This window comes from Pristis pectinata, chromosome 2 (assembly GCF_009764475.1).
Source record: "Pristis pectinata isolate sPriPec2 chromosome 2, sPriPec2.1.pri, whole genome shotgun sequence".
NCBI classification, from domain to species: Eukaryota; Metazoa; Chordata; class Chondrichthyes; order Rhinopristiformes; family Pristidae; genus Pristis; species Pristis pectinata.
Window position 1 is genome coordinate 134784584 of NC_067406.1, and position 15941 is coordinate 134800524.

A 15941-nucleotide genomic window follows, 5' to 3' on the forward strand; every position below is an offset into this window, starting at 1 on the left:
AACAGCTTCAGAGAAAGTGCAGTGCAGGTAGACAATAAGGTGCAAGGTCACAACGAGGTAGATTGTGAGGTCAAGAGTCCATCTTATTGTACTAGTGAACCATTCAATAGTCTTATACCAGCAGGATAGAAGCTGTCCTTGAGCCTGGTGGAACATACTTTTAGGCTTTTGTATCTTCTGCCCGATGGTAGAGGGAAGAAGAGAGAATATCCGGGGTGGGTGGAGTCTTTGATAATGTGACTGCTTTACTGAGGCAGCGAGAAGTATAGGCAGAGTCCATGGAGCGAGGCTGGTTTCCGTGATGTGCTGAGCTGTGCCCACAACTCTCTGCAGTTTTTTATGGTAACGAGTAGAGCAGTTGCCATACCAAGCCGTGATGCATCCAGATAGGATGCTTTCTATGGTGCATCGATAAAAATTGGTGAATGTCAAAGGGGACATACCAAATTTCTTTAGCCTCCTGAGGAAGTAGAGGCGTTGGTGAGCTTTCTTGGGCATGACTTCCACGTGGTTGGACCAGGACAGGCTATTGGTGATTTTCACTCCTGGGAACTTGAAGCTCTCAACCCTCTTGACCTCAGCACCGTTGATGTAGGCAGGAGTGCCTCCAAATGAAATAATGGCTGGAAATTAATCAGTTTTTTCTCTGAATTAGAGCATTCAGCTTTCCATCCACAGATCAGGAGTTCATAGCTCAATCAGGGAACTGGACATGTATGCAAGAGGATGGGAGCCATTTGGCTCAATTCTTTGCAAGATCAGTCCAAAATGAATCCTACTATTCCCATGTACATCCACATGGCAAAACCACAGACGATAATTTTCAAACTGCTGGAATCCCTGCATAATTAAATCTAACACAGTTGGATTCTCCTTCATTATATCACATGGCATTTAATAAATAGCATGTATTGTTATACTTTCTTTTATTTTCCAAACTGAGCTGGTATTGCCATCCTATTGTTGGGTGGAATCTATTCTATTTAATGCCTTACCGCTGCCTGCATTTTTATTGCTTAATTTATTGGTATTGGTGTGGGAATTGGTATTGGTTTATTATTGTCACTTGTACCAAGGTACAGTGAAAAGCTTGTCTTACAAACCGATCGTACAGGTCAATTCATTACAAAGTGCAGTTACATTGAGTTAGTAGAGTGCACTGAGGTAGTCCAGGTAAAAACAATAACAGTACAGAGTAAAGTGTCACAGCTACAGAGAAAGTGCAGTGCAATAAGGTGCAAGGTCACAACAAGGTAGATCGTGAGGTCAGAGTCCATCTTATCGTATAAGGGAGCTATTCAATAGTCTTATCACAGTGGGGTAGAAACTGTCCTTGTCTGGTGGTGCATGCCTTCAGGCTCCTGTATCTTCTACCCGATGGACGAGGAGAGAAGAGAGAATGGCCTGGGTGGGTGGGGTCTTTGATTATGCTGGCTGCTTCACCAAGACGACGAGAAGTAAAGACAGAGTCCAAGGAGGGGAGACTGGTGTCCGTGATGCGCTGGGCTGTGTCCACAACTCTCTGCAGCTTCTTGCAGTCCTGGGCAGAGCAGTTGCCGTACCAAGCCGTGATACAAACAGATAGGATGCCTTCTATAGTGCATCTGTAAAAGTTGGTGAGAGTCAAAGGGGACAAACCAAATTTCTTTAGCGTCCTGAGGAAGTAAAGGCGCTGGTGAGCTTTCTTGACCGTGGCTTCTATGTGATTTAATTCAGTGCCACTTAGTTGATCTCTGGCTATGTGTGTTGTGAATCTCTGGAATTCTCTGCTTCCAAGGGTGGTAGAGGCCGGATCGTTTGATATATTTAAGGTGAAATTAGGTAAATATTTGAAAGGTGGAGGAATTGAGGGTTATGTGGAAAGGAGTTGAGGCCAGCATAAATCAGCCATGATCATATGGAATGGTGGGGGAAGGCTTGAGGGGCCGAGTGGCTTAATCTTGCTCCTAGTTTTTTGTGCTCCTGTGCAGATCTCCAAGTGTTTAGACTTCTTCCCATTCCATGAAGATGAGCTCACAGGTGAATTGGCTGCTGTAAGTTACCCCTTGGTCTAGGTTAATGGCAAAAAGAGGCAAAAGGAGAATTGATGGACATGTGTGAGAGAGAATGTTGCAGGGGTACAGGGAAATAAGGAGAGGGAATGGAACTAATGGGATTACTCTTTTGGAAGGTAGCGTGGACCTAATGAGTCAAGTAGCCTCCTTCTGTGTCATTTTAAGTATATTAGAGAACACAGCAGTTTTTCACAACAATTTGAGAGTTTTAGTTATTTTTACTGCTACCCAGCTTTTAATTTCCAGATTTTGTGATGCTGAATTGAAATTCCCTGTTATGGTGGGATCTGAACTCATACTTACAGGGTTATAAATCCAGTCTGCGTAGAGGCTATGTTACTGATGCAATAACATAGCCTCTATGCAAACATGGCCATCCACGTAAGAGGGATTTATCAGATGGAATAGAGAGAGTTTTAACAATTCTTTTGATCTATGCAATATGTTCTCATCATGCAGAATGGCTTTGTAGTGCTGGGGATTATCCTGTTAATAATTAATTGGAAATGGCACCATGGGAAGTGTTATCCTGTAGCATCTAGCAGACCGGTAATTAAACGCTGCTGATTGACAGGGAGGCAGTCATACCAAGTTCACCTTAGTACAAGGCTGTTCTGCGGCTCAAACAGTTCATATTATTTAAGAAATCAATCAGTAAATAGATCTGTTGTAGTTTACCATTCTACATATAAGGGCAGTTTATTTCTTGTTTGTAGCTTGGTGTAAATATTTAAACTGTCTAAGATAAGCCCTGAGGTGGATTAAGAAATACTACAATCACTGATGGTGTTTTGTTTTCTCAGCACATTAGAACATTCTAATGCTAAGTGTACTTTGAACAATTTGACTGTATTTTGCTGTTAAAATCGAGACTAGGCAAAGACCAGGAGAATATGCACTCAGCGAGGTCCTGTGAGAAGCTACATGTGAATAGAGAGTGGATATGAGGTCTCAGCATTGTATTTTCCACATTCATACATGTCACTTTAAGCTCTTAATACATTCCATTGCCTTTGATTCCTGCACTTCCGAAGGTTTCTAATTTTGTCAGGTCACATATTAATTTATAAATTTAGGTTTATTGTATTATGGAGGATTATCTTTTAAACACTCCATATCCATATCTTGCTATGCTATTGGTTAGTTTCCAATGGACTTGGTGGAATTAAGTGTTCTCTAATATAAGTTGCCTCTTTGTGGTCGAAGGCGGAATGCAAGGCTAACAAGATTGAAAATCAAAATAGCATCACAAGCCAGCAAAAGTTGTTGCAATCCCTTCAAACGCAGAGAAACTCTTCTCCTATTAGCGTAAATAGGCCCTATTACTGTATCTGTGAAATGATGATGTTTCAATCCTGGGGGCGTATCCAACTCATTGTGTCAGTTCTATTTTGATGTGATAACTCTCATCTCAGTTCAAACTCTAACCTGACAAGGTTCCAAAAGTGTGTTCAACAGTTGTGTGATAAGACTGTAAAATTAGTGATCTTTTAGAAAATCCCAAGCAGGTTTTATATTAGCACTGTTAAATGAGTGTCTTTGATTTTAAGCTACTTATGTGCTTTACAATTCTACATTAGTTCTGAATGGATTTAAAAGATTGGTGGGAATGAAGACTTCGGAACCTAGATCGATAACAAGAGGTTAGTCAATGTGTATAGTTGGAGGCCCCAAAATGTTATATCTGTGCCTGAAGCAATTCATTGAGGCAGCTGACTCAATAGAAGTGGGCTGAACCTGTAACCCAGCTGTCATTGAATCAAAGCCATTTCTTGCTGGCCCAACATTAATATTGTTAAGTAAGCATGGGAAATGGAACAAAAGGAGTAAAAAGAACTATGATTCAGAATAGCCATGAGCTCGTGGAATGGTAGGGAAGGCTCAAAGGAAGCTATGGCCCAAAATTGTTCCTGTCGCCTCTAAATAAGCTATGAGTCCATTCATTCCTGAAAGCCCTGAGAAAACAGGAAATATCCAACTCAGTACCCAACAGCACCAATTCACTTTGAAACTGAAACAGGGATGAATGAAGTCAATAAAAATGACTAAAACTCTCAAATTGTTGTCGGTGCTGAGCCAATGGAATAAAAGGTCTGATCCATGTTAAAAAGTAAGAGCCAAAGTCAAACCTCCTTAAAGGTTTAATGGTTGGCACTCCCAATCCATCCCCCACTTAAGCAAAGTGTCCATTATACCCCACACAAACTAGTGCCTTCAGTGTCCATTTTCTTGCAGTGATGAAGACAGAGGTAGCTGATTCATTTATAATGTGTTTATAGATTCCCAAAAATTGCGACGATGATATGGATAGTGCAGTCTGCAGTCTTTTTAATTTCATACTGTTGCCACTCAGATTTGGAATTTAAATAAATTAGTTTTAATTCCCGTTTGAAACACAAAATCATGGAAAAATAGGCACAAGAGTAGACACTTTGGCCCCTTGAGCCTGCTCCACAGTTCAGTACAATTGAAGCTGATCCTTCTTCTCAATACAATATTTTCCCTCTGTTCCCCATTCTTTTTAATGCCTTTTGTGTCAAGAAATCTATCTCCTCGTTAAACTTATTTAGCAACCTGGCCTCCACAGCCTTCTGTGGTAGACATTTACGCTGGGTGAAGAAATTCCTCCTCGTCATGGTCTTAAATGACTTAACCATGTCCTAAGACTGTGAGCCCTGGTTCCAGATGACCAGCCAAGGGCAACCATCCTCCCTGCACCCAGCCTGTTGGGCCCTGCCAGAATTTTGCATATTTCAATTAGATCTCCTCTCATTCTTCCAAACTCTAATCAATACTGGTCAAGTCAACCCAATCTCTCCCTGTCCAATAGTCATGCTATTCCAGCGACCAGTACTTCTGTTGCATTTGCTCCATGGCAAGTATATCCTTAAGTAAGAAGACAAAAACTGCACCCAATATTTCAGATGTGGTCTCACCAAGGTCCTGCATAATTCTTGTAAGCCACTAATGCTTCTGTACGCTAATCCGCTTCCACGAAGTTCAATGTACCATTTGTAATCTTAACTGCTTGCTGCACCTGCATGATTGCTTTACTGCCTGGTATACACATTCAGACCCCTTTGTACATCAATTTTTCCCAGATATCACCAGTTATACCATGCCTAGCCCTTCTGTTTTTCCACCAAAGTGAACAACTTCATAATTATCTACATTATACTGTATCCGCCAAGTACTTGCCCATTCACTAAACTTGCATAAACCACCCTGAAGCCTTGTTGTTTCAAGATCAGAGCTCAAGATCCTGTAATTTGCATGAGAGTTTTTGTAAGTTTTCTCTTCTTTAGCTTAAACATTCAATGTCCAATATCTTTAGCACAAGCATTATCAGAAATACAAAGCTTCCGATATGTACAACCCTAATGTTATCAGCCACCGAGGGATTTAAATGCAAGGCTGCGGATTTTATTCTAGATGTGCTGGGAACCAACGTGGATTGGAAAGCAAATATGATTGGAACTTGGTGTGGGATAGAATGTGGGCAGCAAAGGAATGGATCTGTGGCACTTTGCAGAAGCTGTGACTTCAGTGCAGTTTTGCATGCAGAGTTCTCCACAGATCCCTGTTCCACACTACAGAATAAATAATACCAACTCAGCCCACCAGAAACACAAGCATTGCCAACACCTTAGTAATCTATATCTGTGATGTAGATTCGTTTGTTTCCAAAGAGCATATGATTAAAAGACCACATCAGTTTATTCTAATCTCTGTGGCTTAGTTAGTTACATGCAATGCAGAAAAGCAATGCAAACAGACTGTGGTTCCAGGTAACTATAGGAGGAATCTACATGTCAGCTCTATCAGTTAGAGATCTCCTTTGGTCCTCTCTCTCTACTCTCAACCTGTCCTTAGGTTCTGCTCTTCACCCATAACAGAATCTCTCTGAAACTCTCTCCCTCTGCGTCCCCTGACCTCCCCCATCCCCGAGGAACCCACTTTGCTCTGTTGGATAGCAAAAGCATCAAAGGCGGTCAGTTTGTGCTGAACAAGTCAACTTGGAAAATCAGTAAAAGCTGATAACATGAATACAGACCAATAAGTAGCTCTAGAGAATTTGGAACTTGACATCTTGTAACCTTAGCACCATCTCGTCAACAATACACTGAAAGAAAACAGATAGTAGCTGAAAAACTGCATGAAATGTTAACTTTTGGCACACATAATCTTCCTAGTGGTATATTTCTAGTGGTCACCCAGCCTCATATCCTCAAAAAATAAGCTCACATCCTGCCCCCACCAAGCTCTTGATCTCCATCTCAAGTGATCTCCCCATGTTAAGTACTCACCCAGGATCAGTTCCTCCCACCATTAGCTCTTCCCCATCATTAGTTCCTTCCATTACATCTCAGCACGTCACCCCTCCATGGACTCTGTCTACACTTCTCGCTGCCTCGGTAAAGATGCCAATATAATCAAAGGCCCCACCCACCCCGGACATTTTCTCTTCTCCCCTCTCCCATTTGGCAGAAGATACAAAAGCCTGAAAGCTACATACCCCCAGTCTCAAGGACAGCTTCTATCCCACTGTTACAAGACTATTGAATGGTTCCCTAGTACAATAAGATGGACTCTTGGCCTCTCAATCTATCGTGTTATGGCCTTGTACTTTATTGTCTACCTGCACTGCACTTTCTCTGTAATACTTTATCCTATATTCTGTTATTGTTTTCCCTTGTAAAACCTCAAGGCACTGATGTGATGAAATGACCTGTATGGATGGCAGGCAAAACAAAGTTTTTCACTGTACCTTGGTACATGTGGCAATAATAAACCAATTTAATTTACCATTAGCTCCACCCACCTTTAGTCCCAGCTCCAGTATCAGTAGCACCTAAAATTGCTTCCTTCCAGCATTAGCTCCTCCTTAAATTAATTATTCCACTATTTGTCCCCAACCAACATTAGTATCTCCTACATGAAGGTCTCACCATTAGATTCTCCCACTATTAGCTCCTCCAACCATTAGCACTTCCCAGCAATAGCTTCACCCAACATTGGTTTCATCTAGTAGCGGCTCCCACCATTTGTTCTTCCTTGCATTAGCTCCTCCCACTGTTAGGCCTTCTCACCATTAATTATTTCTTTCAAGATGAGGCAAAACTTCAGCTGTTGCTTAGCAATAACAGTTTTGCCTCTGGATCAAATGGTCATGAGTTCATAATCCCTCTTAAACGTGTAAATTTGCTGACACTTTGGGGCGTTACAGGGGGAGGGTTGCACTCTACCATCTCTGAGATGAAAAGACCAGTTGAGGTCCCAACTGCTCTCTTGGGTGAAAGCAGAAGTTTTTGAGGTAGGACTTCAAAGGTAGGAAGAGTTAGGCACTGTTTATCATTTAATGAACTTAACTATAAGTAGATTTATTTGGATATTTATTTCATTGCTGTTGGCAGATTTGGCTGTGAAATAACACTGGCTATCCTTCATAACTTACATCATTGCTACAATAAAATATTTCAAAACAGTACAAAGGGCTTATTCAGACAAAAATAAATGACACTGCTTTAAAGGCTAAGGCATGAAGACCGATAATAAAATAGCGGAGGGGTAAGCTTTAAGTAAGGACTTAAAAGAAAAGGACAAAGATCAGCCTGGGATTGCCATTAGTCACTATCTAAACAGCAGAAGCTACAGCTGCTATTGGTGGAGCAAAAGGAGGCAGAGTTACAGAGGAGGCCATATTAAAGGAATCAAAAGATCTTGTAGAGTTGTAATGCTGAAGGAGATGATGGAGAGATTTTAACCCAAGGGTGAAAATTTTAAAATCACAGTGCTGGTGGAATAATGTCAGTTATCCAGCACAGTGACAAATATCTTTATTCAATCTAACACATCTGAAATAAATTATATAGCAATTAAGTTGTTGAAGCCATTGTCTAAAGGGAAATCTTTTCTTTCAGTGTTATCAATTTGGTACTTGTAACCGTAACATGTTGAGGTTATTATTTTTCACTTGTGACTGTGGGTAAGTTGGAATCTCATCCTATTTGGGAATCCTCATTAGAAGTAAATGAAACCAATCCTGGGGAAGATTTGGTGAAATCATGCTGGGACGGCTGAGTGAGTATGAACACACATCCTGCTTGTGAGGAAATTCAAGCCATTGTTCCATACTCCCTCCTAATGTTAACATGTAGTCCTATTGCCCTCTACTGGTTGGGTATTCCCATTGTATCAGACAATGATTTTGGAATTGGTATTGGTTTATTATTGTCACTTGTACTGAGGTACAGTGGAAAAACTTGTCTTGCATACTGTTCATACAGATCAATTCATTACACAGCATTGAGGTAGAAAAAGGTAAAACAATACAGAATGCAGAGTTAAGTGTCACAGCTACAGAGAAAGTGCAGTGCAGGCCTGTGCAAGGTCATAACAAGTGAAGCAACAAGTGAAATTTTGTGAACTAATTGGATGAAACTTCACTTGCGCCAGTGAGTATGGTGATGTAGTAGTTTGCTTTATTTTACTAATAAATCAGTGAATGTATATTTAAACTATACCGTGGCAATTTGAATGTGGTTTTAAAAATCTTTGAAATTATAAAATGATTGATGTTAGTGAAGAAAGATAGCAAATGTTGGAAACACTCGCATGTCAGGCAGCATCTATCATCAGAACTAGGAAGGGTTAGAACTGAAGCATGTCTTATGTTGCAGAGAAGGAGAAGGTATGGTGAGAACAAAGGAATGTCTGTGATCGGGTGGAAGCATAGAGAGGCTGAACCATACAAAAGGTGAAGAGCTCGGCTAAGAGGGGTTGCTGAATGCTTGTGAACTGGATTTGACCTGTTTGGAGCAGACGTAAGTAGGAGATGAAAGAGGAGAGATAAAAACACAGAAACTGTGAGATAACAGGAGTTGCTGGAAATCTGAAATTAAAAATATGCAGCATTTATGAAGAGAGATGACGCTGAGCTTCTAAGTTGCCTGTCACCTTAATTCTCTGTTCTATTTTGACTCTACCTCTGGCCCCTTATACAGTTTCAATAACATTAGGAATAGCATCTTGTCACCCAACAGTGCACTTTTTACATCTCTCATGACTCAACACTAAATTCAACAGCTTTGATAACCAGCCTTCTTATGAATGGCCATCAACTTATAATGTTAAACCTGTTTCCTCCGCACAACTGCTACCTGACTTGCTGGGTATTTTCAGCATTCTTTATTTCAGATTTCCAGCAACTGCAGAGTTTTATATATCCAACAGCTTTATTTTCCTCTGTTCTCATTCACCTCCTCCCTTTTACACCTGCTCCATACAGATCAGCTGTGACTAACAAGGTTTCACCACTCTTTCTCAGTGGGCACCACCATCCTTGTGTTATTCTCTCTTGGTCTCCATGCTGTCACAGGCATCCTCTTTATTCTCTCCACCCCTCACCCTTCTCTGCATCTTAAAACATGTTTGATTTCTAACTTTTCCTAGTTCTGAGGAAAAGTCATCAACCTGAAATGTTAAATGCTTTTCCCTCTCCATACCCACTAGCAATTTAGATTTTTATTTGAGATTTTCAGCATCTGTATTTTGTTTTTTTAGGGCTGCTTACCATGAAAATGACTGTTATCATGACTTGGGTTGTCGTCGTATATAAACCCGGGAAGGAAGTTGACTGTCCAATCTGGCTGGGTTTGACTTGAGTCCATGGCAACATAATTGATTTTGAGCTGACTAATTTTTAACAAACTATTGCTCAAAACGAAAAACCGCAAACACTTACAGGAAACTGTGATGTCAGCTCTGGTTCAGTTGGCAACAGTTTTGCTCAGGAATCAGAAAGTTATATGTTCTAGTTTTATCCTGGAGACTTATTTACAAAACCCTAGACTGATGCTCCACTGTAGTAATGAGGTGTACCATTTCTCAATATCAAATGAAATGAATCGAATGAGCTAAAGTCTGGCTTCTCTGAAGATGCAGATCTCAGAAGATAGTTGAGATGATCATAGTGATACAGAGAGATGGAATAGACCTTTTGGCCCAACAAGTCTGTGCCAGCTATCAACCACCCATTTATACTAATCCTACATTAATCCCATTGTTTTATTTTCTCCACACTTTCATCAACTCCCTCTAGATTCTGCTTACACAGAAGGGGTATCAGGTAACTCACCAACCCACACATCATTGGCTTGAGGGAGGAAATCAGAGCACCTTAATTATTCTGGCTCAACGTGACTTTAGTCATAGAATAATATAGCAGGGTAACAGACCCTTTGGCCCAACTCATCCATTGTTTTGAATGCTTTAACCTTGTCACTTGATGTGCCCTTTGATCATTGAGGATGGGCATGTTCTTGGAAGACTCCTTCTATTTCACCATTCCCACTCATTCCCTTACTTGCACACTTCCCTTCTCACCCCCAACACGACTTCAGACTTCCCTGTCCCCTTTCTCCATCCTCAGGTCAGGCCCCAACATCCATATCCTTCCCCCACCCATCCCTGGACCAGAAATACAACCATCCTTATTCTACTCATCCTCAGGCAGGGACAAACTCCACCACAACCCCAATGCAGAGGTTAGCCATTTCAATCCCATCCCCACCACTGAATTGGACTAGCTAACATCTCTGCACACTCCCATCCTGCCCTGTGCTATGTACACTCCCTTCCCTACACCTGAACCAGTGACTTTACTCCAGCTTCCTTACACCCCCGACTTCCCCCAAACTCTCCCCAGAGACCTCCTCCCTCAGAAACACCTCCCTCCAACTGTTCATCTTACAGCAACCTCACACCTCTGACTTCCTCCCTCTCCAAACTCTTCCTCCTCCCTCAGAAACCCCTCCATTTGACTGTCCTCCCTCCAGCTCCCCTCCCTCAGACTACAGCTCCCTCACACCTTCAACTTCCCGATTCCTCCTCTCCTCACCAGAAACCCCACCCCCGGACAGTCCTCTCATCCAGCTCCCACTCCCCCTCCCACTCCATCACATCCCCTCCGCCACACCCCCCTCCCACTCCCCCTCCGTCACACACCCCTCCCACTCCGTCACAGCCCCCCTCCCACACCTTCCACCATCACACTCCACCGGACTCCCCCCCATCAGAGTCCCCCCATCAGGCTTCCCCTTCCCCTTAGGCTTCCCCCTCCCATCAGACTCCCCCGACCATGACTCCCACCCTCCCATCACACTCCCCCTCCCCTCCCATCACTCCCCCTCCCCCTCCCCCTCCCCTCCCATCACACTCCCCCTCCCCCTCCCCCTCCCATCACACTCCCCCTCCCCCTCCCATCACACTCCCCTCAAACTGGGCTCCCTCCACCCCCCCCTTCCCTCAGACTGCTCACTGATGATCTCCCCCCCGCCGGCTCAAAGCGGCCCCTTTCTCGCGACAACTCGACTAAGCCCCGCCCCTGACGCGTGTCGCGTCTCGCGGAGCTGCCCGGCCGGCGGAGCAGCGACACCGGCGGAGCCGTCCCCAGCTGCCCCGTCTGTGTGGCCGGCCCCGGCCCCAGCCCCAGCCTCAGCCCCAGCCGTCGCTGCCCTGTCCGTGTGGCCGGCCTCGGCCCCAGCCCCGGCCCCGGCCGTCACTGCCCTGTCCGTGTGGCCGGCTCCGTCCCGTCCCCCGGGCTCTCGCCATGGAGGAGAAGCAGGTGAAGAAAGCCAAGCTCAACAACAACCCGAATTGGGTGAGAGAGCGGGCGGACCGTGGGAAGCGGCGGGGGGTGGAGAGAGAGTGTGTGAGGAGGGGAGAGAAGGGGAGGAGGAGGAGGGGAGAGAAGGGGAGGAGGAGGAGGGGAGAGAAGGGGAGGAGGAAAGGGGAGGAGGAGGAGGAAAGGGGAGGAGGAGGAGGAGGGGGGAGGAGGAGGAGGAGGGGGGGAGGAGGAGGAGGAGGAGGGGGGAGGAGGAGGAGGAGGGGGGAGGAGGAGGGAAGAGGAGGAGGAGGAAAGGGGAGGAGGAGGAGGAGGAAAGGGGAGGAGGAGGAGGAGGAAAGGGGAGGAGGAGGAGGAGGAAAGGGGAGGAGGAGGAGGAAAGGGGGGAGGAGGAGGAAAGGGGGGAGGGGGAGGAGGAGGAAAGGGGGGAGGGGGAGGAGGAGGAAAGGGGGGAGGGGGAGGAGGAGGAAAGGGGGGGGAGGAGGAGGAAAAGGGGGGGGGAGGTGGAGGAGGAAAGGGGGGGGGAGGGGGAGGAGGAAAGGGGGGGGAGGGGGAGGAGGAAAGGGGGGGGAGGGGAGGAGGAAAGGGGGGGGAGGGGGAGGAGGAAAGGGGGGGAGGGGGAGGAGGGGGAGGAGGAAAGGGGGGGAGGGGGAGGAGGAGGAGGAGGAAAGGGGGGGAGGGGGAGGAGGAGGAGGAGGAAAGGGGGGAGGGGGGGGGGAGGGGGAGGAGGAAAGGGGGGAGGGGGAGGGGGAAAGGGGGGAGGGGGAGGAAGGAAAGGGGGAGGGGGAGGAGGAGGAAAGGGGGGGGAGGGGGGGAGGAGGAGGACAGGGGGGGGAGGGGGAGGAGGAGGAAAGGGGGGAGGATGGAGAGGGAAAGGGGGGGAGGGGGAGGAGGAGGAGAAAGGGGAGGGGAGGGGAGGAGGAAAGGGGGGAGGGGGAGGAGGAAAGGGGGGGAGGGGGAGGAGGAGGAAAGGGGGGGAGGGGGGGAGGAGGAGGAAAGGGGGGGAGGGGGAGGAGGAGGAGGAAAGGGGGTGGAGGGGGAGGAGGACGAGGAAAGGGGGGAGGGGGGGAGGAGGAGGAAAGGGGGGAGGGGAGGAGGAGGAAAGGGGGAGGGGGAGGAGGAAAGGGGGGAGGGGAGGAGGAAGGGGAGGGGGAGGAGGAGGGGGGAGGGGGAGGAGGAGGAAAGGGGGGAGGGGAGGAGGAGGAGGAAAGGGGGGAGGGGGAGGAGGAGGAAAAGGGGGAGGAGGGAGGAAAGGGGGGAGGGGAGGAGGAAGGGGGAGGGGGAGGAGGAGGGGGGAGGGGGGAGGAGGAGGAGGAAAGGGGGGGAGGGGGAGGAGGAGGAGGAAAGGGGGGAGGGGGAGGAGGAGGAAAAGGGGGAGGAGGAGGAAAGGGGGGAGGAGGAGGAGGAGGAAAGGGGGGAGGGGGAGGAGGAGGAGGAAAGGGGGGGAGGGGGAGGAGGAGGAGGAAAGGGGGGGAGGGGGAGGAGGAGGAGGAAAGGGGGGGAGGGGGAGGAGGAGGAGGAAAGGGGAGGAGGAGGAGGAAAGGGGGGGGAGGGGGAGGAGGAAGGGGGAGGGGGAGGGGGAGGAGGAAAGGGGGGAGGGGGAGGAGGAAAGGGGGGGAGGGGAGGGGGAGGAGGAAAGGGGGAGGGGGAGGAGGAGGAGGAAAGGGGGGGGGAGGGGGGAGGAGGAGGAGGAAAGGGGGGGAGGGGGAGGAGGAAAGGGGGGGAGGGGGAGGAGGAAAGGGGGGGAGGGGGAGGAGGAAAGGGGGGGAGGGGGAGGAGGAGGAAAGGGGGGAGGGGGAGGAGGAGGAAAGGGGGGGAGGGGAGGAGGAGGAAAAGGGGGGGAGGGGGAGGAGGAGAAAGGGGGGGATGGGGAGGAGGAGGAAAGGGGAGGAGGAGGAAAGGGGGGAGGGGGAGGAGAGAGAAAGGGGGGAGGGGGAGGAGGAGGAAAGGGGGGAAGGGGGAGGAGGAAAGGGGGGAGGGGGAGGAGGAGGAAAGGGGGGAGGGGGAGGAGGAAAGGGGGGGAGGAGGAGGAAAGGGGGGGAGGGGGAGGAAAGGGGGGGGAGGAGGAAAGCGGGGGGATGAGGAAAGGGGGGAGGGGGAGGAGGGGAGGGGGAGGAGGAGGAGGAAAGGGGGGGGAGGGGAGGAGGAGAGGGGGAGGGGGGAGGGGAGGGGGGGGAGGGGGAGGAGGAAAGGGGGGGGAGGGGGAGGAGGAGGAAAGGGGGGGAGGGGGAGGAGGAGGAAAGGGGGGGAGGGGGAGGAGGAGGAAAGGGGGGAGGGGGAGGAGGAGGAAAGGGGGGGAGGGGAGGAGGAGAAAAGGGGGGAGGGGGAGGAGGAGAGGGGGGGGAGAGGGGAGGAGGAAAGGGGGGGAGGGGAGGAGGAGAAAGGGGGGAGGGGATGAGAGGAAAGGGGAGGAGGAGGAGGAAAGGGGGGAGGGGGAGGAGGAAAGGGGGGAGGGGAGGAGAGGAAAGGGGGGAGGGGAGGAGGAGGAGGAAAGGGGGGAGGGAGGAGGAGAAAGGGGGGAGGGAGGAGGAGGAAAGGGGGGGAGGGGGAGGAGGAGGAAAGGGGGGAGGGGGAGGAGGAGAAAGGGGGGAGGGGAGGGGAGGAAAGGGGGGAGGGGGAGGAGGAGGAAGGGGGGAGGGAGGAGGAGGAAAGGGAGGGGGAGGAGGAAAGGGGGGGAGGGGGAGAGGAGGAAAGGGGGGAGGGGGAGGAGGAAAGGGGGGGAGGGGAGGGGGGGAGGAGGAAGGGGGGGAGGGGGAAAGGGGGGGGGGAAGGGGGAGGGGGGAAGGGGGGGAGGAGGAAAGGGGGGAGGGGGAAAGGGGAGGGGAGGGGGAGGGGGGGAAGGGGGGAGGGAGGGAAGGGGAGGGGGAGGGGGGAGGAGGGGGAGGGGGAGGAGGAGGAGGAAAGGGGGAGGGGGAGGAGGAGGAGGGGGGAGGGGGAGGAGGAGGAGGAAAGGGGGGGGGGGGGGGGGGGAGGGGGAGGAGGAGGAGGAAAGGGGGGAGGGGGAGGAGGAGGAGGAAGGAAAGGGGGGAGGGGGAGGAGGAGGAGGAGGGGGAGGGGAGGAGGAAGGGGGGGAGGAGGAAGGGGGGAGGAGGAAAGGAGGGGAGGGGGAGGAGGAGGAAAGGGGGAGGAGGAGGAAAGGGGGGGTGGGGGAGCAGGAGGAAAGGGGGGGAGGGGAGGAGGAGGAAAGGGGGGGAGGGGGAGGAGGAGGAAAGGGGCGAGGAGGGGGAGGAGGAGGAAAAGGGGGGAGGGGGAGGAGGAGGAAAGGGGGAGGGGGAGGAGGAAAGGGGGGGAGGGGGAGGAGAGGAGGAAAGGGTTGAGGGGGAGGAGGAGGAAAGGGGGGAGGGGGAGGAGGAAAGGGGGGAGGGGGAGGAAAGGGGGGGGAGGAGGAAAGGGGGGGAGGAGGAAAGGGGGGAGGGGGAGGAGGGGAGGGGGAGGAGGGGAGGGGGAGGGGGAGGAGGAAAGGGGGGAGGGGGAGGAGGAGGAAAGGGGGGAGGGGGAGGAGGAGGAAAGGGGGGGAGGGGGAGGAGGAGGAAAGGGGGAGGGGGAGGAGGAGGAAAGGGGGGAGGGGGAGGAGGAGGAAAGGGGGGAGGGAGGAGGAGGAAAGGGGGGAGGGGGAGGAGGAAAGGGGGGAGGGGGAGGAAAGGGGGGGAGGAGGAAAGGGGGGAGGGGGAGGAGGAGGAGGAAAGGGGGGAGGGGGAGGAGGAGGAGGAAAGGGGGAGGGGGAGGAGGAGGAAAGGGGGGAGGAGGAGGAGGAGGAAAGGGGGGAGGCGGAGGAGGAGAAACGGGGGGAGGGGGAGGAGGGAGGGGGAGGAGGAGAATGAAAGGGGGGGAGGGGGAGGAGGAAAGGGGGGGAGGGGGAGGAGGAAAGGGGGGAGGGGGAGGAGGAAGGGGGAGGGGGAGGAGGAGGAGGAAAGGGGGGAGGGGGAGGAGGAAAGGGGGGAGGGGGAGGAGGAAAGGGGGGAGGGGGAGGAGGAAAGGGGGGGAGGGGGAGGAGGAAGGGGGAGGGGGAGGGGGAGGAGGAAAGGGGGGGAGGGGGAGGAGGAAAGGGGGGGAGGGGGAGGAGGGAAAGGGGGGGAGGGGGAGGAGGAGGAACGGGGGGGAGGAGGAGGAAAGGGGGGGAGGGGGAGGAGGAGAAAGGGGGGAGGAGGAGGAAAGGGGGAGGAGGAGGAAAGGGGGGAGGGGGATGAGGAAAAGGGGGGAGGGGAGGAGGAAAGGGGGGGAGGGGGAGGGGGAGGAGGAAAGGGGGGGAGGGGGAGGGGAGG

General features: G+C 50.6%; 1 protein-coding gene across 1 annotated transcript in view; it reads left to right on the forward strand.

Annotated features, from left to right (window-relative positions):
• The first annotated feature begins 11410 nt into the window (after positions 1–11410).
• Positions 11411–15941, forward strand: part of papss1 (3'-phosphoadenosine 5'-phosphosulfate synthase 1) — a 58955-nt gene continuing 54424 nt past the window's right edge. The window contains exon 1 of the mRNA XM_052009085.1: positions 11411–11715. Coding sequence (XP_051865045.1) covers positions 11665–11715 — 51 coding nt within the window. The 5' untranslated portion in view covers positions 11411–11664. The remainder of the gene's footprint in view (positions 11716–15941) is intronic.